This window comes from Erpetoichthys calabaricus, chromosome 3 (assembly GCF_900747795.2).
Source record: "Erpetoichthys calabaricus chromosome 3, fErpCal1.3, whole genome shotgun sequence".
In the NCBI taxonomy this organism is placed as follows: Eukaryota; Metazoa; Chordata; class Cladistia; order Polypteriformes; family Polypteridae; genus Erpetoichthys; species Erpetoichthys calabaricus.
In genome coordinates, this window is record NC_041396.2 from 256,718,218 (window position 1) to 256,741,261 (window position 23,044).

General features: G+C 42.3%; 1 protein-coding gene across 1 annotated transcript in view; it reads left to right on the forward strand.

Annotated features, from left to right (window-relative positions):
• Positions 1 to 23,044, forward strand: part of LOC114648831 (extended synaptotagmin-1-like) — a 115,990-nt gene that overhangs the window by 42,727 nt on the left and 50,219 nt on the right. Inside the window, exons 4-11 of the mRNA XM_028798102.2 lie at positions 46 to 119; positions 342 to 414; positions 501 to 590; positions 678 to 733; positions 17,559 to 17,679; positions 17,862 to 18,038; positions 19,000 to 19,082; positions 19,247 to 19,295. Of these exons, the coding sequence (XP_028653935.2) occupies positions 46 to 119; positions 342 to 414; positions 501 to 590; positions 678 to 733; positions 17,559 to 17,679; positions 17,862 to 18,038; positions 19,000 to 19,082; positions 19,247 to 19,295 (723 nt within the window). The remainder of the gene's footprint in view (positions 1 to 45; positions 120 to 341; positions 415 to 500; positions 591 to 677; positions 734 to 17,558; positions 17,680 to 17,861; positions 18,039 to 18,999; positions 19,083 to 19,246; positions 19,296 to 23,044) is intronic.

A 23,044-nucleotide genomic window follows, 5' to 3' on the forward strand; every position in this document is an offset into this window, starting at 1 on the left:
GAACTTGCTTATATTTACCTGACCAACTGCCTTTCCGTTTTGTAGCCTATCCGAGTGATTGGAGTGAAGGCCCACACCGAGATGAACAAGCATCAGGTCCTGCTTGACCTCTATATCAGGTAATTATGGAAGAAGAACTTCATTAGAAGGGCTGAGGATAAGAATTGTAAAAGTGAGCAATGTTATTATTGGTTGATCTCTGGGGGCCTGGTTGCCAGTAGATGAAGGGGATGTATTGAAGTACTGTCACAATAGGACTGTTCACCTTCCAGTATCATGTGTCTGCTGAGCCTTGCTTCTTAAGATCAGTCCACTCATGGTATGCATGTAATGTTCCACAGCTATGTTGGAGATGTTGAAATCAATGTGGAAGTAAAGAAATTCTTGATCAAAGCTGGAGTGAAGGGAATCCAGGTGAGCAAAAGCACACATTTTTCAAGAATGTACACGGGTAAAAAAAAAAGATGTTATATTAATTGCCACTTTTTTTATCCTCTCAGTTGCATGGGATGTTGCGTGTCATATTGGAACCCCTGATTAGCAACCCACCTTTCTTTGGTGCTATCACCATGTTTTTTATTCAGAGACCTGTAAGTGCCTTCCTTTTGCTGTTCAGCATTCCTATCATGAATTATGGCCACATATTCATCTCTGTTTGTTTATTTCCTTCACTTTAGAGGCTTGAAATCAACTGGACAGGAATGACAAACTTACTGGACATTCCGGGACTGAGGTAAGAATTGCCTTAAAATTTCTCAGGACCTGTTGGGTATACCTAACAACACCTATGAGCTTGATGAGGAGAACTTTAGGACAGTGGCAGTTGAAGTTGGAAGTTATTTGTGAATATTTGTAGGTTCACAGTGTTTAGCTGTGGTTGGATATTTTTGAGTGTCATGCTCTCAGGACGCTCATTTTTGCTGTGGTTGTGCAGACATTTGGAAATGTAAATTTAAGGAACTTCAGGTGACATTGTAAATGAAATAAGTCACTCATTTTCTAACCCGCTTAATCCTGGGGGTGCTTGAGCCTGCTCCAGCTAGCATAGGGCACAAGGCAGGAACAATCCCCGGGACAGGGCACCAGTCTATTGCAGGGCAAACATACACACTTACACACCAATCACACACCAGGGCCAATTTAGTATCACCAATGTACCTAACCTGCATGTCTTTGGACTGTGCGAGGAAACTCTGGCAGACATGGAGAGACATGGAGATCTTGGGACGCGAACCTAGGTTTCCATACTGCGAGGCAACCACTGTGCTGGTCTTTAAATGCATTTTCTTAGAATAATATTTTATTGTGTGCCTTTTTTATTTTTAGCACTTCCAAGTTCAAACTGATTAAAATTCAGATTATTTGTTCAGTCTCATATTGGTTTCTTTGCATGTTAGTTTATTTTTTATTTTCTTTATGACCAAAATAGCAAATGAAGTAGATACAGCTGACCCATACCTGATATTTGTGTTTCCTGTGAGTTTAGTGGAATATACTGTACTGTGTTGCACCACTAGATGGTTCTTACATTTACTGTTTTAATGGATTTTCACACATTGAGGTTTCTTTGTCTGAAAAATTACAGACTTCCAAATTTGCTTTGTGAATTTGGTAAGCTTTCATTATAGCAGGTCTTCTCTCTTGCAAAGCTAGGTCTTTTTGCTTGAGGAACAGTAAGTCTCCAGGCTATATAAATATAAAGGCACTATATAAATAACATTTATTATTCTTATTATTATTATTATGTGCCCATCAAAAGTTTAAAATTCACTTCATAAATGTGATTTTACCATATAATTTATCCGTGTATAATATATGATAGAGAAATCCCAACCTCAATGATTTATTTTTAAAATATATTTAATCTAAGGTTCATTATAGCTCAATACCTGTTTGCATAGCACTGGGTGCAAGACATCAACCATCTCCAAATGAGCTAGCAGTTTTTGGCAGGGCACACTTATTTGCGCATACCCACAGCAGGCCAATTTATAGTCACTATGTAACCTAGCATGTGTGCATCAGAAATGTGTGAGAAAAACTAACTAACTCACCACGAGCTGTTACAAAGCAGCATTCAACACTATTTCAATATTTTTCTTCAAGGAACTTTTAACATGATGAGAAAAATTTGACTGTTGTGTGGAAATTGTTGAAATGCACACAAGGGGAACACATATAAGCAGAATACATACTGCATCAGTAAAGCGAGCCCCTTATCTGCAGTAATGACAACACTACTTCCTCTTACATATATCCCACTTTAAAGTCACATCACTGTTGTGTACAGCCCTTAACACACGTTAGTGTGCCACTTAGTACTCACCATCCCCAGATAGCCTATTCTCCTCAAAGTGAAACCTTTCCTGTGGCATAATTTGGCCAAACAACCAAAAGTATTCTTTAGGTTATACTGTGATTTTTCTATACTAAACATTACCTCAAAAACATTACAAATACAGAGCTATAGTAAAACATTTACTCCTTTTTTTTAACAGAGGAAAGCAGGTTAAGTGACTTTTTAAAAGTCCAGGCAAAGACTGAGACTACAGCCTTTTGTCTTACATGAATGTGCCTGAGCCCTTTTATTACACTACCTGGGTACACTTAAGTAGTTTCCATCGTGGAGAATGTCATCAGTCTGCATGACTCCATTCAGGCATGCTTATGATAAGGCTATGGTCCCCTAGGCAGACAATGTTGCCTAATGGCTAAGGCACTGAACTACAAATTAACACTAGAATTACCAGAGCCAACGAAAAAACTCGTAGATTCGGCCCACCTTAAATCGCTTCTTAAAACCGTTCTCACCTCTCCGCCAGCGTCTTTTGTCATCTAAATGTACTGATAAAGACATGCTGCAAGCAGCCGGCTATTCCATCCCCCCACCGACTTAGAACATACACGAAGTTCTCCCAGCTCATGCCTTGTTCGATTATCTGGGATTGAGTGGAGTTTTAGAGTGGAAATAATAAATCGTTATTTGGAACACACACATTTCATGTGTGTTGCGTTTCTGCAGTAATCTGTGTAAACACATTTTTAAAACAGAAACGTTTTTTATATTCTAGTAACAAATGACAAAATGTAGGCATAAACTATATAATGCATGAAGCCTGATGTCCAAATATCAAAGAAACACTTTCACAAAAGGTACAAAAAAAAAAAAGCCGGCGCAAAAAAAAGCCGCCTTAGTGTGCGACATTGACACCAATTTACTATGATGGCCACCGTGGCGCAACAGTATCAGTTGCTGACTGGCAATCAGAAGGTCACGAGTTCAATCCTGCATAAGTCCCTTTTGAGAAGTGTTCTTATTTTTACTATTTTCGAATAAAAAGATACATTTGATTTCAGTCTGTAACAGCCGGTGTAATTTATGATATTTGCAAAGGTTAGCTTTGTTTTTTTTTTTTAATTCACTTTTCATTCTCTGTCGCGTTCAGGATCCTTCCCTACCACCTCCCCCCACCTGACACTGCTTTTTTCACATAAAGACACGCTATAGCTCAGCAGTGTATCACAATACATACGACACGTGTTTTTTTTCCCACAATCTTGCCAGTCTCCACATGTTGCTGTATGCTGTTTCTTTTGTACTCCAGGACATGCAGAGGAAAGCATAGTAAAGAGTAGTAACTTCAGCGCTATATGCAATCATCAGACACTCCCCATCTGACACTGCTGTTTTCACATAAAGACGTGCTATAGCTCTGCAGTGTACTTGTGACTGCATTGTCGTACCAATGCTTGCGAACTGAAGTGTCTGCGTGCACTTTTCGTGGCATTACATGTGTATTTTTTGAGCATGCCCATGTAGGTCAAACACAGGAGCATATGTTGATGTAAAAGTATAACAAAACAAGTGCACTTTTATTCAAGACTATAACCGAAAAAAAAAGAAAGCAAGTTACAGTAGGCGGTTGATATGACAGCTTGCGTGGTGCAATGCTAAGAACTGCTGATTTCCATTCCGTACTATATAACTGTTAACTGTTAACATTTGAATCTGATGATTGCATATAGCGCTGTCTTATTCAGTGTGCGCAAGAACATGCAGGTGGCCAGCTACTGTGTGCTACAACGCACATTTTAAAAAAAGAAAGACAAATATATGTAACGTTTTGAAGAAATCATTTTATGACGCGAATAGTACCAATCAGAAAGCATCGTTGAAGTAATGCAATATTCTTTGAAAACGAACAGTGTCAGGTTGGGTGTGAAGTTATACTGGCGCTGTTTGAGTCAGATCAGAAGCTGAATAAGCTGAACAAGCTCCTGTTCTGACTCTAAGTAAAAAGCATGAATTAATCAACAGAAATAACCACGATCGACATTTTAAACTTAACAATTTACAGTGCATACCAATTTATAAATTTTATGTCCGTTTGAGGAAAAAAAAAAAAAAAAAAAAACACTTTCTCCAAAGCTGGGAATCGAACTCGCGTCTCTGTAGCACGGCAGGGTTGCTGTGCTCCATGTCAGCAAATCTTAGTGTTAAGCCACGGAAAGTGTTATAGCATCCTTGAACCTTTTGTGAAAGTGTTTATTTGATGTTTGGACTTCAGGCTTCACACATTCTATAGTTTATGCCTACATTTTGTAACATCCGTATTACTAAACGAGAATGGTAAACCGGATATGGACGCAGGGACCTGCCCGTGGACGCAGGAGACATAGTGCGCAGGCGCCACACAAAGCCACCCTCCCCAGAGTGAAACGGGAGAGACTACGAACGTGCGCAGGCGCCACACAAAGCCCCCCCGCCCCAGAGCAAAACGGGAGAGACTACGAACCGTCTGACATGCCGCAAGCAGGATAAAGTGAGGTCAGAAATAAAAGACAGAGTAGGAAACAAAGTAAAACATCATAAAGAGGTTAAAGAACGGGGACAAACACATGGAGAGCAGGTTACAGATGATGAAAACTGGAATGCAACAGCTTCAAAAAAACCTAGGCACGAAATACATGCACAGTGAGGGACAGAATATAAAGGCGGAAAAAAACGACAGTTAAATGTCCACATCACACAGCGGAGGCAGACCTGGAAGGTGCAGGCGCCTACATCGCGCGTCGGAAGGCGCGGGAAAGTACGAAAGGCAAAGGCGCCTACACAGCATGGTGAAACCCGAAATAATACGGAAGGCGCATGCGTTGCCACCATATTGTGAGTGGCACTAATGCGTAGTGAAGGCGCAGGTGTCACCGCCATATTGTGCGTGGCACTACTGCTGAGTGAAGTTAGGAATAATGTGCTGCTTGGTGTGCCACACAAACCCCCCCACAGACTGCGGAGTCCATAGAGACTACGAACGACATAACCACACAAACAACAGGAGTCAGCGCCCAACCCCAGAGTAAAACGGGACAGAATACGGAGTCGAGAAAGGTTCACAAATCAAACCCGACATAATACGCCACCTCAGAGTAAAACGGGACAGACTACGGAGTCCAGAAAGGGTCACAAATCAATTGGAGTACGGAAAGCGCAAGATAGTACGCAAACACACTACACAGCATGATCCACGCACCTCTAATGACCCGCAAGCAAAAACACGATATAGTACAGAAACCCCACAAATACGGACTCCACAACATATTTGAATCACATTACAGTGATACAATATTAACAGTGCAACCACACAAAACACAGGCACAACACCTGATGGGTAATAAGAATAAACGGACACTCCGTATTAAAGGTTCGTCATCCTCACACGTGAAAACTATACAGCATAAGTGAATCATCACATTACAGTCATACATTATTAACAATTCAACCACAGAAAATGCTACATATTAACAGTAAGTGCAATCCATTATCCATATTACTAACGCTAAACAAGGAAGAACTAATGGAGTTACGCTCACGGCTCCAAAACAATAGACCAGATACCACTGTTAACGCAACGGGCTATATTATGTCCAAAGAATATTGATGTTGATCACATAAATAACCAAGTCATTGCATTACTTCCTGGAGAAAGCCGCCTCTTTCTAAGTACTGACAAAGTTGATTCTGAAGACGAGATTGAACATCTTAATTTCCCCTTAGAATATCTGAACACTTTTAACCCAGCCGGATTACCACAACACAATCTTAACCTTAAAATCGGAACAATTGTCATGCTATTAAGAAACCTTAATACTAAACAAGGTTTATGCAACGGTACACGTTTAGTCATCAACACCATGACAGACAATGTTATTGAAGCAAAAATACTTACAGGATCACATCCTAACAATACTGTTGTAATTCCTAGAATTGACCTTACAAGTTCTGCCCTTGAATTACCAATTACACTTCGGCGACGCCAATTTCCCATTAAACCTGCATTTGCCATGACAATCAACAAATCCCAAGTACAGACCATGGACAAAGTTGGCATATACCTCTCTGAGCGCGTATTTGGACATGGACAACTTTATGTAGCCTTCTCATGAGTTCGGCGTTCATCTGACATTAAAGTTAAAGTTATAAATCAGGGGTGTGCAAAGTCATTCCTGGAGGGCCGCAGTGGCTGCAGATTTTTGTTCCAACCCAGTTGCTTAATAAGAAGCACTAATTGCTCTAGAAACACTTCTGCCTCATATTAGTTATCTCCCTCGTTAAGATTTTGAACCCTTATTGCTTATTTAAGTCTTAAACAGCTGCATTCTTGGTTTTTAATTGCTCCTTATTAGCAATAAGATGCAAATGAAAAAAGAAACCAGCAGTTATCCATTTTGCTTGTTACCCTTTACGCCTGTGTGTATTTATCAGGCACTATTTGGTTTAATTAAATACTTGGAAGGAAAGAGAAGAGAAAAAAGTGAAGGATTGAGAATTACCCATACGATTTACACTTCAAAATATTTGGATGATATCTTTAGAATGGAAAAAAAAAATCTAGGATTTGAGAATGACTTGACATAGCAGAGTTAAAGCACTAACAAGCCATGAAATGTAATTATTGGCAAGGATTGTTTTTTAATTAAACAACTGGGTTGGAACAAAAACCCGCGGCCACTGCGGCCCTCCAGGAATGACTTTGCACACCCCTGTTATAAATACTCCAAACCAAGGAAAACAAACCATCTTTACTACAAATATTGTATATAAAGAGATATTCCAATAAATCTTTGTGATTTACCATACAATACGTTCTTTACTTCCTATATGCATCATCTACACCTTTACACTCTAATGTATCTCATGCATACATCAAACAATTTCGCGTTACCCAACACCAGGGGTTGGCGAGCGAAGCGAGCAGGGGGCGGAGCCCCCTAGTTTATTACTAAAATATGAAAATGTTTCTGTTTTAGCAATGTGTTTACACAGATTACTGTAGAAACGGAATACGCATGAAATGCGTGTGTTCCAAATAACAATCTTATTATTTCCATTCTAAAACTCCAGCAGTTCAGTCACTCCCAGATAATCAAACAAGGCATGAGCTGGGAAAACTTAGTGAACGTTCTGCGACGGTGGGGGATGGAATAGCCGGCTACTTGCTGCTCCTCTTAATCGGCACATTTAGAAGACAAAAGAGAGGTGAGAACGGTTTTAAGGTGGGCCGGATCTACGAGTTTTTTCGTAGACTCTGGTAATTCTAGTGTTAAATTAATGTGTAGCTGTGAACAGGTCACATAACCTCCCTGGCATTCAATTGTAAGAAAATGCTTGTGAAGGAGTCTACTATAACCCTGTTCTTTTGAAACATACTAGGTTGGCTTTCATTATAGAAAGATGCTGTGTAAACTGGAAAGGCTGGTTAAGAGTGTGCAGTAAGATTCCATCAACAACCAAGTCCTGGAGGTATTCTCCACATATTGATGAGATACTTGTATGGCTGTGTGTGTAGGTATGTGCTGAGCCAATGCATTGGCCAGCTGTAACACACACAGTGAAAATAGGCTTTTAATGTGTTAGCAACATTGAAAGGGAAGGTCTACAGGATGGTAGTGAGACCAGCTATGTTACATGGGTTGGAGACGGTGGCACCGACCAGAAAGCAGGAGACAGAGCTGGAGATGGCAGAGTTGAAGATGCAAGATTTGCACTGGGTGTGAAGAGGATCGATAAGATCAGGAACAAGTACATTAGAGGGTCAACTCAGGTTGGACGGTTTGGAAACAAAGTCAGAGAGGCAAGATACGTTGGTTTGGACATGTGCAGAGGAGAGATGCTGGGTATATTAGGAAAAGGATGCTAAGGACGAAGCTGGCAGCCCAGAGGAAAAGAGGAAGGCCTAAGAGAAGGTTTATGGATGTGGTGATAGAGGACATGCAGGTGGTGGGTGTAACAGAGTAAGATGCAGAGGGCAGAAAGAGATGGAAAAAGATGATCATCTATGGCAAACCCTAATGGGAACAGCTGAAAGAAGAAGTGTGCCCATCAACATGCAGCAATAGAAGTTTGGGAATAGTGCTGTTCACTACAGGATATTGCAACAATATTTTATTTGATCTTTCATAAATCTGGCTGTATTTTATTGGTCTTTAATCTACAAATAAACATTAATGTATAGTATACGAGATTCAATACAGCATTCACAAAACAAATATTTTAACATTTCACACTACACCTTAGCGAGAAAGTGGCACTACAAACCTTCGGTGCCTTCTGTGATCCTGGGAAATGTGAACTCACTACCAAATAAAATCGATGAACTGACTGCGCTGGTGAAAAATGTCCGGACCTACAGAGAATGCAGTTTGTTGTGTTTTAGTGAAACATGGCTAACAACTAACATCCCAGATGCTACGTGAAGCTACCCGGGTTTAGCACAGTTAGAGCGGACAGAGATGCAAATACCTGCGGAAAGGAGGTGGACTCGTTCTCTTTGTCAATACAAGATAGTGCAACTCTGGACATGTTAACGTTAAAATCTCCACTTGCTGCAGGGACATCGAACTGTTGGCCGTAAGACTGCGTCCCTATTACTTGCCCAGAGAGTTCGGACACGTCATTGTTGTTATTGTATACATCCCTCCTTGGGCGAACATGGAGATAGCAGGTGACATCATCCATTCCAATGTGGCTAAATTACAAACACAACACCCCGAGGTGCTTGTGCTAATCGCTGGAGACTTCAACCATGTAATGCTGGACAAAACATTACCTGCCTTCTCCCAGTATGTGGATTGTAACACCCGGGGAAATAGGACTATTGACCTACTTTATGCAAACGTTAAAGACGCATACAGCGCCACCCTGCTGCCTGCGCTTGGGAAAGCAGATCATAACCTGGTTCTGATTCAGCCTCACTACAAACCAAGAGTGAGGCAGCTACCTACAACCACACGCTCATTCAGGAAGTGGTCCCCTGAGGCAGAGCAGGCTCTGAGAGACTGCTTTGGAACTATGAACTGGGATATCCTGCAGGGGTCACAGAGTGAGAACATTGAGGAGGTTGTTGACTGCACTACTGACTACATCAACTTCTGTATGGACATTGTAGTTCCAGTAAGAACAATATGCTGCTATGCTAACAACAAGACATGGATTACAAGTGACATCAAGAGCCTTTTGAACCAGAAGAAAAGGGCTTTTAAAGGCGGTGATCAGCATGAGCTCAAGCGCATGCAGAAGGAACTCCAAATCCAGCTCCTCTACAGAGCATCTTCAACCTGAGCCTGGAACAGGGGAGAGTCCTGAGGATTTGGAAAACATCTTGCATCACCCCAGTCCCAATGGTATCACATCCTAGTGAGCTGAATGACTGCTGGCCTGTCGCTCTGACGTCACATGTGTCGAAAACCATGGAGCGGCTGCTTTTTCACCACCTGAGGTCACAGGTCCACCACACCTTGACCCTCTTCAGTTTGCATACCAGGAGAAGGTGGGAGTGGAGGATGCCATCATCTACATGCTACACCGATCCCTCTCCCACTTGGACAGAGGCGGTGGTGCTGTAAGAATTATGTTTCTGGACTTCTCTAGCGCCTTCAACACCATCCAACCTCTGCTCCTCAGGGACAAGATGGGAGTAGATTCATACCTGGTAGCATGGATCATGGACTATCTTAAAGACAGACCTCCGTATGTGCGTCTCGGGAACTGCAGGTCTGCATTGTGGTCAGCAACACAGGAGCGACGCAGGGGACTATACTTTCTCCGGTCCTGTTCAGCCTATATACATCGGACTTCCAATACAACTCGGAGTCCTGCCACGTGCAAAAGTTCGCTGACGACCCTGCTATCGTGGGCTGCATCAGGAGTGGGCAGGAGGAGGAGTATAGGGACCTAATTAAGGACTTTGTTAAATGGTGCGACTCAAACTACCTACACCTGTACACCAGCAAAACCAAGGAGCTGGTGGTGGATTTTAGGAGGCCCAGGCCCCTCAGGGACCCCGTGATCATCAGAGGTGACTGTGTGCAGAGGGTACAGACCTATAAATACCTGGGAGTGCAGCTGGATGATAAATTGGACTGGACTGCCAATACTGATGCTCTGTGTAAGAAAGAACAGAGCCGACTATACTTCCTTAGAAGGCTGACGTCCTTCAACATCTGCAATAAGATGCTCCAAATGTTCTATCAGACGGTTGTGGCGAGTGCCCTCTTCTACGCAGTGATGTGCTGGGGAGGCAGCATAAAGAAGGACGCCTCATGCCTGGACAAAACTGGTGAGGAAGGCAGGCTCTATTGTAGGCATGGAGCTGGACAGTTGGACATCCGTGGCAGAGCAACGGGCTCTGAGAGGGCTCCTGTCAATAATGGAGAATCCATTGCATCCACTAAACAGTATCATCTCATCTCCAGACAAAGGAGCAGCTTCAGCGACAGACTGCTGTCACTGTCCTGCTCCACTGACAGACTGAGGAGATCGTTCCTCCCCCACACTATGTGACTCTTCAATTCCACCCGGGAGGGGGGTAAACGTTAACATTATTCAAAGTTATTGTCTGTCTGTATACCTGCATTGTTATCACTCTCCATCCATCCATCCATTGTCTCCCGCTTATCCGAGGTCGGGTCGCGGGGGCAGCAGCTTGAGCAGAGATGCCCAGACTTCCCTCTCCCCGGCCACTTCTTCTAGCTCTTCCGGGAGAATCCCAAGGCGTTCCCAGGCCAGTCGAGAGACATAGTCCCTCCAGCGTGTCCTGGGTCTTCCCCGGGGCCTCCTCCCGGTTGGACGTGCCCGGAACACCTCACCAGGGAGGCGTCCAGGAGGCATCCTGATCAGATGCCCGAGCCACCTCATCTGACTCCTCTCGATGCGGAGGAGCAGCGGCTCTACTCTGAGCCCCTCCCGGATGACTGAGCTTCTCACCCTATCTTTAAGGGAAAGCCCAGACACCCTGCGGAGGAAACTCATTTCAGCCGCTTGTATTCGCGATCTCGTTCTTTCGGTCACTACCCATAGTTCATGACCATAGGTGAGGGTAGGAACATAGATTGACTGGTAAATTGAGAGCTTCGCCTTGCGGCTCAGCTCCTTTTTCACCACGACAGACCGATGCAGCGCCCGCATTACTGCGGATGCCGCACCGATCCGCCTGTCGATCTCACGCTCCATTCTTCCCTCACTCGTGAACAAGATCCCGAGATACTTGAACTCCTCCACTTGAAGCAGGATCTCGCTACCAACCCTGAGAGGGCACTCCACCCTTTTCCGGCTGAGGACCATGGTCTCGGATTTGGAGGTGCTGATTCTCATTCCAGCCGCTTCACACTCGGCTGCGAACTGATCCAGAGAGAGCTGAAGATCACGGCCTGATGAAGCAAACAGGACAACATCATCTGCAAAAAGCAGTGACCCAATCCTGAGCCCACCAAACCGGACCCCCTCAACGCCCTGGCTGCGCCTAGAAATTCTGTCCATAAAAGTTATGAACAGAATCGGTGACAAAGGGCAGCCCTGGCGGAGTCCAACTCTCACTGGAAACGGGTTCGACTTACTGCCGGCAATGCGGACCAAGCTCTGGCACCGATCGTACAGGGACCGAACAGCCCTTATCAGGGGGGCCGGTACCCCATACTCTCGGAGTACCCCCCACAGGATTCCCCGAGGGACACGGTCGAATGCCTTTTCCAAGTCCACAAAACACATGTAGACTGGTTGGGCAAACTCCCATGCACCCTCCAGGACCCTGCTAAGGGTATAGAGCTGGTCCACTGTTCCGCGACCAGGACGAAAACCACACTGTTCCTCCTGAATCCGAGGCTCGACTATCCGACGGACCCTCCTCTCCAGGACCCCTGAATAAACTTTTCCAGGGAGGCTGAGGAGTGTGATCCCTCTGTAGTTGGAACACACCCTCCGGTCCCCCTTCTTAAAGAGGGGGACCACCACCCCAGTCTGCCAATCCAGAGGCACTGTCCCTGATGTCCATGCGATGTTGCAGAGGCGTGTCAACCAAGACAGTCCTACAACATCCAGAGCCTTGAGGAACTCCGGGCGTATCTCATCCACCCCCGGGGCCCTGCCACCAAGGAGTTTTTTGACCACCTCGGTGACCTCAGTCCCAGAGATGGGGGAGCCCACCTCTGAGTCCCCAGGCTCTGCTTCCTCATTGGAAGGCATGTTAATGGGATTGAGGAGGTCTTCGAAGTACTCCCCCCCACCGACCCACAACGTCCCGAGTCGAGGTCAGCAGCGCACCATCCCCACCATATACAGTGTTGACACTGCACTGCTTCCCCTTCCTGAGACGCCGGATGGTGGACCAGAATCTCCTCGAAGCCGTCCGAAAGTCGTTCTCCATGGCCTCCCCAAACTCCTCCCACGCCCGAGTTTTTGCCTCAGCAACCACCAAAGCCGCATTCCGCTTGGCCTGCCGGTACCTATCAGCTGCCTCCAGGGTCCCACAGGACAAAAGGGTCCTGTAGGACTCCTTCTTCAGCTTGACGGCATCCTTCACCACCGGTGTCCACCAACGGGTTCGGGGATTGCCGCCACGACAGGCACCAACCACCTTACGGCCACAGCTCCGGTCAGCCGCCTCAACAATAGAGGCACGGAACATGGCCCATTCGGACTCGATGTCCCCCACCTCCCTCGAGACATGGTCAAAGTTCTGCCGGAGGTGGGAGTTGAAGCTACTTCTGACAGGGGGCTCTGCCAGACGTTCCCAGCAGACCCTCACAACACGTTTGGGCCTACCACGCCTGACCGGCATCCTCCCCCACCATCAAAGCCAACTCACCACCAGGTGGTGATCAGTTGACAGCTCCGCCCCTCTCTTCACCCGAGTGTCTAAGACATGTGGCCGCAAGTCAGACGACACGACCACAAAGTCGATCATCGAACTCAGGCCTAGGGTGTCCTGGTGCCAAGTGCACATATGAACACCCCTATGCTTGAACATGGTGTTCGTTATGGACAATCCGTGACGAGCACAGAAGTCCAATAACAAAACACCGCTCGGGTTTAGATCGGGGGGGCCATTCCTCTCAATCACGCCCTTCCAGGTCTCACTGTCATTGCCCACGTGAGCATTGAAGTCTCCCAGCAGAATGAGGGAGTCCCCAGAAGGTATGCCCTCTAGCACCCCCTCCAGGGACTCCAAAAAGGGTGGGTACTCCGAACTGCTGTTCGGTGCATACGCACAAACAACAGTTAGGACCCGTCCCCCCACCCGAAGGCGAAGGGAGGCTACCCTCTCGTCCACCGGGGTAAACCCCAATGTACAGGCTCCAAGTCGGGGGGCAATAAGTATACCCACACCCCGCTCGGCGCCTCTCACCGGGGGCAACTCCAGAGTGGTACAGAGTCCAGCCCCTCTCAAGGAGATTGGTTCCAGAGTCCAAGCTGTGCGTCGAGGTGAGTCCGACTATATCTAGCCGGAACCTCTCAACTTCGCACACTAGCTCAGGCTCCTTCCCCTTCAGAGAGGTGACATTCCACGTCCCAAGAGCCAGCTTCTGTAGCCGAGGATCGGACCGCCAAGGTCCCCGCCTTCGGCCACCACCCAACTCACACTGCACCCGACCTCCTTGGCCCCTCCCATAGGTGGTGAGCCCATGGGAAGGGGGACCCACGTTGCCTCTTCGGGCTGTGCCCGGCCGAGCCCCATGGGTGCAGGCCCGACCACCAGGTGCTCGCCATCGAGCCCCACCTCCAGGCCTGGCTCCAGAGTGGGGCCCCGGTGACCCGCGTCCGGGCAAGGGAAAACGGCGTCCAAAGTTTTCATTCATCATAGAAGGTTTGAACCGCTCTTTGTCTCATCCCTCACCTAGGACCAGTTTGCCTTGGGTGGCCCTACCAGGGGCATAAAGCCCCGGACAACAGAGCTCCTAGGATCATTGGGACACGCAAACCCCTCCACCACGATAAGGTGGCGGTTAAAGGAGGGGTGTTATCACTCTTTAATTTAATATTGTTTTTTATTAGTATGCTGCTGCTGGAGTATGTGAATTTCCCCTTGGGATTAATAAAGTATCTATCTATCTATCTATCTACACCTACCCTTCTAAGACAAGCTGCTCTGTTTGCTACTGCCTTTCGTAATGGTGCCCTAGTCGAAGAATCTGCCAAAGTATGTTGCGATTGGTTTTCTTAAGGTTTCATATTTGCTCAATAGGCTTCTTCTGCCATCCATCTCATTTGTACAGGTAAAAGCTATATGGCTATTTTGTTCTTTTTTAAATGTGAGCTTTAAGAAACTGCAGTGTCAGTCTTGCACATTAAAAATGCCTCCTATCCAATATGTGCCTTCATTATTGATTTGCAAAGTTCAAGGAAAATAGCATGGGCAGCAGTAGTCTGGATTGGCTACAGTGTCTGCTAATTTTATGTCTTTGTTTATGCTCAGCATTAACTTAATGGAGTTTCTTATTTTACTATTCTTTCTGGAAGTCATTAATATTTCAATACTAAGTTTTGAAAAGTACAACTAATCTATGTTTGCTTCCATTGTGTGCTACGGATCAAGGCTGAGGAGCACCTGGTCCTTTTTTGGCATTGTTGGGTGTGAGTAATCTGGAAGTGCTGCAATTTCAGTATTTTAAGAGAGACGCATACTCAAAATGGAACATTTCAGAAACTGTAAACATCAAGCAGACAGGAAGGAGAAGCATATCCCTATGGGTGGGAGAAATACTAGAAAAAAACTAAAAACAAAAGAACAGCTGAATGAACAACTATTACCTGGACTTATTTTGGTTTCCCAGATACTGTCATATTCCTTTTCCACACTTTTTTTAGTTCTAAGGTATCTTACAGATGAAACTTGCTCTTATATAAACTGCCAGTATTTAATCTCTGACCTCAGTCTTTGTTTTGCCCACTCCACTTTCATCACAGTGTACCACCTGTTTGCTGCCTTTCTGTCCATACGAGTAAGCCTTTTCACCATAACAGCTTATCATCAGTCCTGTTTTCTTAATCTGCTCTGCTTAGCCACTGAATTATTTTTATCATCACTTTATATGAGTGAGAATTGCCAGAGATGCTACAATAAAATATTATCCATATACAGTGTGACGATAATGTGATTTTATATTGAGACATAAGAATGGAAATTTGATTTGACTGGGGTATAAAACTGGATTGTATTCCTGGTATTAAAAATGTGCCAGTCTGTTGTAAATAAAAAACAAAACCAATTTATCCGACTTGTGTTTTTTTTTTTTAAATTGTGGCAATTTCTCTGTAATGTTTTCATAATATATTGAGAAAGGATGTTAGCTTTAAATGCCAGGAGAGGAATTTGTATCAGAATATCTGCAGCCACTCTATAGTTGACTGTTGCCATTGATCCTCTTAAACCAAATTAAAATATATCCATTGCCAACTTCTTTGTCACATGCCGCATGAAAGAAATCTTTGCTCCTTTTAAATAACTCTAGAGCAAATTGTTTTTGTATAGACTCAATAGATAAAAATAAAAAAATCTATAATCTTAAAATATAAATAATTATTTGTATACCTGTACACCGTAAATAATTAAAATAGTGCAGCAATAAATACTGCAATGTAATACTGTTTTATTTTCCTCCACTTTTAGTCCTTTACAGCTTTGATTAGTTCCTTTACTTCATCAGGTGTGCTTCATTCCCATATTCTATACAGATCCTAGCATTGCCTGTATACACTTTGGCTGAACGCTGATTGTGAGAAAAACCTTGGTGAGGGAGCAATAGGTCTTGTGTTGTCTTGTGTTTCCATTGAGTGATTTTATCACCTGAAATTAAAAATGACAACCAATATGATGGGTGCTGGTTCTGTTATTTTAGTTTTGTCTATAGTCGCTGTGTTCGTTTATAATTGGAGGCAATGAGAGTGAGTGAATACAATAAGGGGAAGGCGAACTCCATATACTTGGTAGAGGCTATGTATTAAGGATTTCTTTGAAATCATTGCAGAGATTCTACTGAGGACCTGTGGGTACAAAATTTTTGAATGAGCTGCTTAACATTCATGGAATTATGCAGCGCAATAGGCCCTCTTGTGTCTCCTGCCGTAGCATACCAGAAGGAGCCAGTCCCGACCGAAAAGCGCATAGCCATCAAGCTTTATAAACTGGCTCCCTGTGCGGCATTACAGGGTTGTTGCCGAGACTTTTGGTGTGAGCAAAATCACTGTTCACAGGTGTGAATATGGGGTGTGTCAGACCATATGCTCCAAACTAATGAGATAATACTTCACTTTCTCTGATGTGGAAGAGGCCCAGCATTTTTTGCATGGCAGTTATGAGGCACACAAAATACCTCAGGTATATGGTGCAGTCAACAGCTTACATATCCCTATTTCTGCACCAAGTGATGATTATCAGGATTATGTTATCAGGAAAGGCTGGACATCTATTGTTCTGCAGGCGGTTGTTGGTGACAGATTAATGATCAGGGACATTTGTGTTGGGTCACCCACTAGTGCTCTTGACACATCACATTTGCATAGGTATTTGAACATTTACATCATGTCATGTGACCTAAATGTGAAAAAAGTGTTTCCATAGCAGTTTTGTAGTGGTAGAGTATTGTACTGTGTTAGCCATTATGGATGCAATGAGAAGTCAAGCAAAATGACACCTTTTATTGGCTAACTGAACAGATTACAATATACAAGCTTTCGAAGCAACTCAGGCCCCTTCTTCAGGAAGTTTGTAATCACAATTAGTTTTGCGATTTATTGCTTTGTTGAATTCCCTGAAAATTCACCTCAAGCGAGCATATAAAAGTTTTTGTGAATTTTGAGCGTTTTTTTCATTACTTTTTTTTTTTTGTTAATTTCAAAATGCACATTAAGGAGATTGATGGAAATGCCGCAATAGAAAAGCAAACATTATTATTATTATTAAAGACCTCAGCCATCCTGCACAGTCCCTTTTCTCCCACCTTTTTTCAAGAAAATGCTACAGAACTATTGCAGCTTATTCCACAACATTTCAGGACAGTTTTTATCTTCAGGTCCAACAGCCATGTATACTGATAACTGTGTGAGTGTTTCTTTTATATACGTTATATTCAATGGATAGCACATTGATATTTTACTGTTCTCTAGTATATTGCAGACATGCAAGATAAGATTCTATTATATGATGTACAAATAATAATAGTTTAAGTTTGAAATTATACCTAAAAATAAATCTGAAGAAGATAACATTTGTTTTGTTTTATTTCAGCTCTCTGTCTGACACCAAGATCATGGACTCCATTGCCTCTTTCCTGGTTCTTCCCAATCGGCTGACTGTGCCAATAGTTGCTGATGTTCAGGTGGCCCAGCTTCGGTCCCCACTGCCACGGGTAAAACGATGTAGTTTATTAGCAACTTTTCCATCTATAAGGGTCATCTGTAGTTCTAGCACCTTTTATTATATTATCCTTGTCTTGGGATTTCAGTCCCTTTCAGAAACATTCATTTCGTTTTTATTTGTTCCCCAATTCAGTCTATCATTGGACGCTGACCACGTTCTGTTTTGATTTAGGGTATTGTGCGAATCTACCTGATTGAGGCGCAGAATTTAACATCCAAGGACAACTTTATGAAGGGTGTTATTAAGGGTAAATCTGACCCATATGCCATTGTGCGTGTTGGGACTCAAGTTTTCATAAGCAAGGTCATTGATGAGAATCTGAACCCACGATGGAATGAGATGTATGAGGTGAGTTTGATAACAGAAGGCCTTCAAAGTATAGAGAGTCTTAAGCTTGGTGATGGGGTGTTATTAATGGGCACCTGTTACAGGAAGAATACGTGAATGGTATGTCTAAGGTTTACTGAGGGAAAAGAGATTAAGGACAGTTATTAATTTCTCTTCCTGACAGTGCAAACAATATGCAAGAAAATTTAGAAGTTAGTTCAGTGTGTAGCCATTGAAATTAGGTTCATGACTTTATAAAATGAAAATAAAGAGTATAAAATGATTATTTAAAGAGCATTAATAAATAAGGCCTCCAGGAATTAAGGGCATTGTATTAGTCTGGGAAGCTCACATTTATTAGATGACTTGGAGAAAAATCTCACTGGCTTAAAGACTCGAAGCTATTGTCTGTTTTTTTACCTTCCTTTTTTTATTACTCTTTAATCTAATATTTTTTGCTGCTGGAATATGTGAATTTCCCCCTGGGATTAATAAAGTATAAAGTATCTATCTATCTATCCATCCATCCATCCATCCATCCATCCATCCATCCATCCATCCATCCATCCGCATGTATTTTAGAGATGACAAAGACAGTATTTTTTCCTTTGATGAGGAATGTGAGTTAGGCCAGGCTCACAGACATAAGAACACTACTGTAGAAGTCTTGGTTTCAGTTGTTCTGCACTTTGACACCTTGGTTTGTCTCATGTTCTCATGCATACTGTATAAGCACATGTTAAATATAATTAAAACAAACATTCAGTTATTTACTGTAACTGTTGGTGTAGGTTAATTTGGGTTTAAATGGAAAGATCAATTAGATGAAACTCTTGTTGTTCTTTCTTTTGTGAAATTCCTAGCAAGTATGTTGCCTAGCAATAAAGTTTCAAGTAAAAAAAAAAAAAAAAAGTTCAGAAAGGTATGGCTTTCTCTCTGTGCTTAGCAGGAGGGGTCACTATTTCTATATTTTGGCTCTTAGGTTATTGTCCATGAAGTCCCTGGACAGGAACTGGAGTTAGAGATTTTTGACAAAGATCCAGACAAAGATGATTTCTTAGGCAGGTAAGTTTTCAAATAAGATCATGCATTATGAATTATGGATTATGAAAACCTGCCAAAAAAAAGGATAATGGGTGAAAGGTGCAAGCGTAAGGCAGTAATTCTGACTGGCTGGAGCTGTGATGATTTATTTCAGGCTTCTCTCTCTCTTTCTCTGTCTCTCTAAGAATGAAAATGGACCTTGGAGATGTTAAGAAAACGCGTTCTCTGGATCAGGTAAGGTGCTCAGTCAGTTGGTACTCCCCAGTCCACCATTAAGTCTTTGTAATAAAAACTATTAACTGGTGTTCACATCTGAGATGGCCACTAAAGAAGCCACTGACTTAAACGTTTACAACTGTTTTTATATACAGTATAATGTTCTATTACTTTTAACATCTACTGTATTATTTAAAGAAAAGAAAATTACAAAATATTTCCTATCGGGTTTGTTTAATATAGCACAAATTTATAGGAAACCGTTTAAATAAACTCTTGTTAAATAAACATAATTGTACAAAATTAATCAAATTATGCATGTAGTAGTGGATGAAGAGGATCCATAAGCTTTGCAACCAGAGGACCTGTTACCAGCACCTTTTTCCTTTGAGGCACCCATTCACACAGAGACACACACACACATACTATATGTTAATTATAAAAGCATGATCTTCTATAAATAATAATCTATGTGTTCTCTGGGACCTTTAGAGTTTTAGCTTTAGGAATGAAGGCAACATTGTTTTAACTATCCCTAGATGCCCTCTGGGTATGGTTAATGGTGTTTTACTGAGTGGTAAAGGACACTAATGAATAATAAACTAAGTTGTCCAGCCTGTTCACTAACTGACTAAATGAAGCTGACCCAGAACTTGGCTTACAGATGGAAATGACAGGAGTGATGTTTAACATCTTAGGATTTATGCATAGACCGTGGGGGAGTTTTATGTTTAAAAAGGTGGTTAACACACAAACCTGTCAGTACACTAGAGAAATCTACTTGGGTTTGTTTTTACTCAATATGATGTTACTTCTATCACAAGTAAATTAAAAAGAATTTAGAATTATAAATTGTCAGATACCGTCATACTTTATAATGGTAATATTTACATTGATAAAATGCAAATCAGATACATGGAATCCAAATAAACATTAGCAGTACATTTATTTTAGTGAATCTGGGTCTGTCATTTAGATCAAGCATTATGTGAGTCTGTCCTAATATTGTCCTATTGCATTCTGTATATCTATTATATATAGTCTTAACAAAACTACTATTAATTTTTTTGAATGAGCTCAAGGGAGAATATTTACTTGCAAACTCATCATATTGAATTATCCATATTACTAAACGAGAATGGTAAACCGGATATGGACGCAGGGACCTGCCCGTGGACGCAGGAGACATAGTGCGCAGGCGCCACACAAAGCCCCCCTCCCCAGAGTGAAACGGGAGAGACTACGAACGTGCGCAGGCGCCGACTCAACTGACTGATATACGCCTACAATGTGCATCTCAAACCGCAGAAGCAGGGCAAGCACGGGTTCAAAACAACACAAGCTCCTACAACGCGCGTCTGAAACTATGGCTGCACCGCGGGTACGGGTTCAAAACGCTGGGGGTAGGCGAGCGAAGCGAGCAGGGGGCAGAGCCCCCTTGTTGAGATCTAAATATGTGTTTATTGCAGCTACAGCACCATTTGCAATTCACTACTATAGTCTTGCATCTCAAAGGTGTGTGTGTCTGTGTGTCTGTCTGTCTGTATGTGTGTGAGTATGAGGTGGTTTGATAACTCCAAATTGTCCTGGTATGAGTCAGTATGTTTGTAAATGACGGCTGTGATGGACTGGTTTACCATCTAGGCCTTGTTCTTGCCTTGTATCCAATGCTGCCAGGATAAGCTTTAACCTACGGCATCCTAGTAATGTAGTAGCAAAGTTAAGAAAACAAATTTACAGTCTATTTTGAGCTCTTTATCCTTTATTACTGTGTTTTCAATTTCTGCCTTCATTATTCTTTAGCTGAATGTTTATACACCACATTTCTTGGTCACATAATTATACATTTTGACAAATCTTCATCTGTTTTTTTTTGTGTTTTTTTTTATAATGTAAATGAATGCTAGATAAAAATGTGTTAGTCCATTGTAGGTCATACTCCACCCCCTCAATTTTTTAAAGTAAAATACTTAAGTGTAAAATAACGCTCAACAAAGAGCAGAAGAAAGTTGACATCTATCCATTTATCCATTTTTGACCTCACCTACTTCAGTGCAGGGTTGTGTGGACCAGAGCCTGTCCTTGAAAAGTTGGCTTGACAGCAGGCAACACAGGACGATTGTGTTTTGCTGGACACACACACAGCCACACTCACTCACACTAGGCTAATGAAGTGTCACCAATAAACTTGGACTGCACAACCTTAGGAAGTGGGAAGAAAACCAGATTACATGTGAAAAACCTAAATAGAGAGTTTATTAATTTTATTTTAATTAGGTTCTAATTTAATTAGATTCTTAAGGGTCGTAATAGTAAGAATGTTATTTTGTAAGGTATATTTTACAGAAGACCAGTTAGGAATAGACAAGTGAACAACCCATCTTCAATCCACCCAAATACAGATAAAACTAATCATATGTTTGGCTATGTTGACTCCATAATATGTACTGCATTGTTCACGGAGATGATCATTCATATAGCCAGAACACAGGTACAGTATGTGATGTTGTTAACTTCAGGTCACAGAGGTCTCAGTGAGGGAGACTGAAATCCAAAACCACCTTGTTTCTCATTTTTTCTTTCTGTATCTGGGTGATGTACTCCCTCAAAATCTCTTTCAGTCATTACTGAATCTTGAATATTGTTATTTTTAAATAATTTATTGTCATAGACTTTGTGTTACTCTGACTGCTTAGCAGCACTTTAGTTTCAAGATTATATAAGATGTTGTGAAACGTGCTTTTCATACTAAAATCTCCCAGCATCGATGCAACAGCATGTTGGTTCATTATGGTACAGTCTGCTGTAATGTGCCATTTAGGTGTGTAGACAACAGGGAAAGTGTCATTAATGTTTCAGAACTGCCTTCCGCTAGAGGGGAATCAGTGTAAAGAATTATGAGAAGTGCAGAAGAGAGAATTAATAGTACATTCCAGAGGTCATCTGATACTAAATACTTGAAAGTAAAATTGTCCTGTATCAGAGCGTTGTTTTTTAAATGGTAAAGCAAATATTAATCAGTAGTTGGAGTGAGTATGGTGGGACAGCTAAGTGAATTTGCAGGTGTTAATTTTCCTACTTCAACTGTCCTCTATCTAGAATGAAAGCCAATGATTTCCTGATTAACCCATGGCCTCATTTCATAACTGACATATCTACACCACACATTCTTTCCAGTACCAAATCAAAAAACAGATCTAGGTATGTTGCTGGCTTAAACAATATAGAAAAAGTAGGACATAGAAATAGCTGTTTAGTGCCTTTTACTGATGCCCACTGTATTTGTGAGCTAGACTGTAAATTTGAATTTACCAAGGGTTGTATGTATGTAATACATTAGTATTTGCTAAAGCCAAAATTTTAATGTGGCATCTCCACAGCTTTAGTCAGTATCTGTTTAGATCAAATGCAATTGTAAGAAAACTGTTAGCATACCAGGACATTGAATGCGATTGGGGACTTGGTTAACTGATTAGAAAGTTGAAGCATTTAAAAAAAAATTTGTTGCTTTTAAAAAATTGTTGTCTATTAAATATTTTTGTAACAGTGAGTCATATTCAAAAATAACAGTGAAAATAGGATACAGTTGCATGCTTTAGTATGATGCATTAAGCACAAGCTGTTTAACAGCACTTCACAATATCATGTAGTTAACGTGTCTCAGATAGGTTTGTGGTGTCTCAATAGCTTTAATAGACAGTAGATTCCAATTCAAGTGTTGTAAAAATGGCATTGGTTGATGGCCTGATGTTAGTTGTGGATTGTGG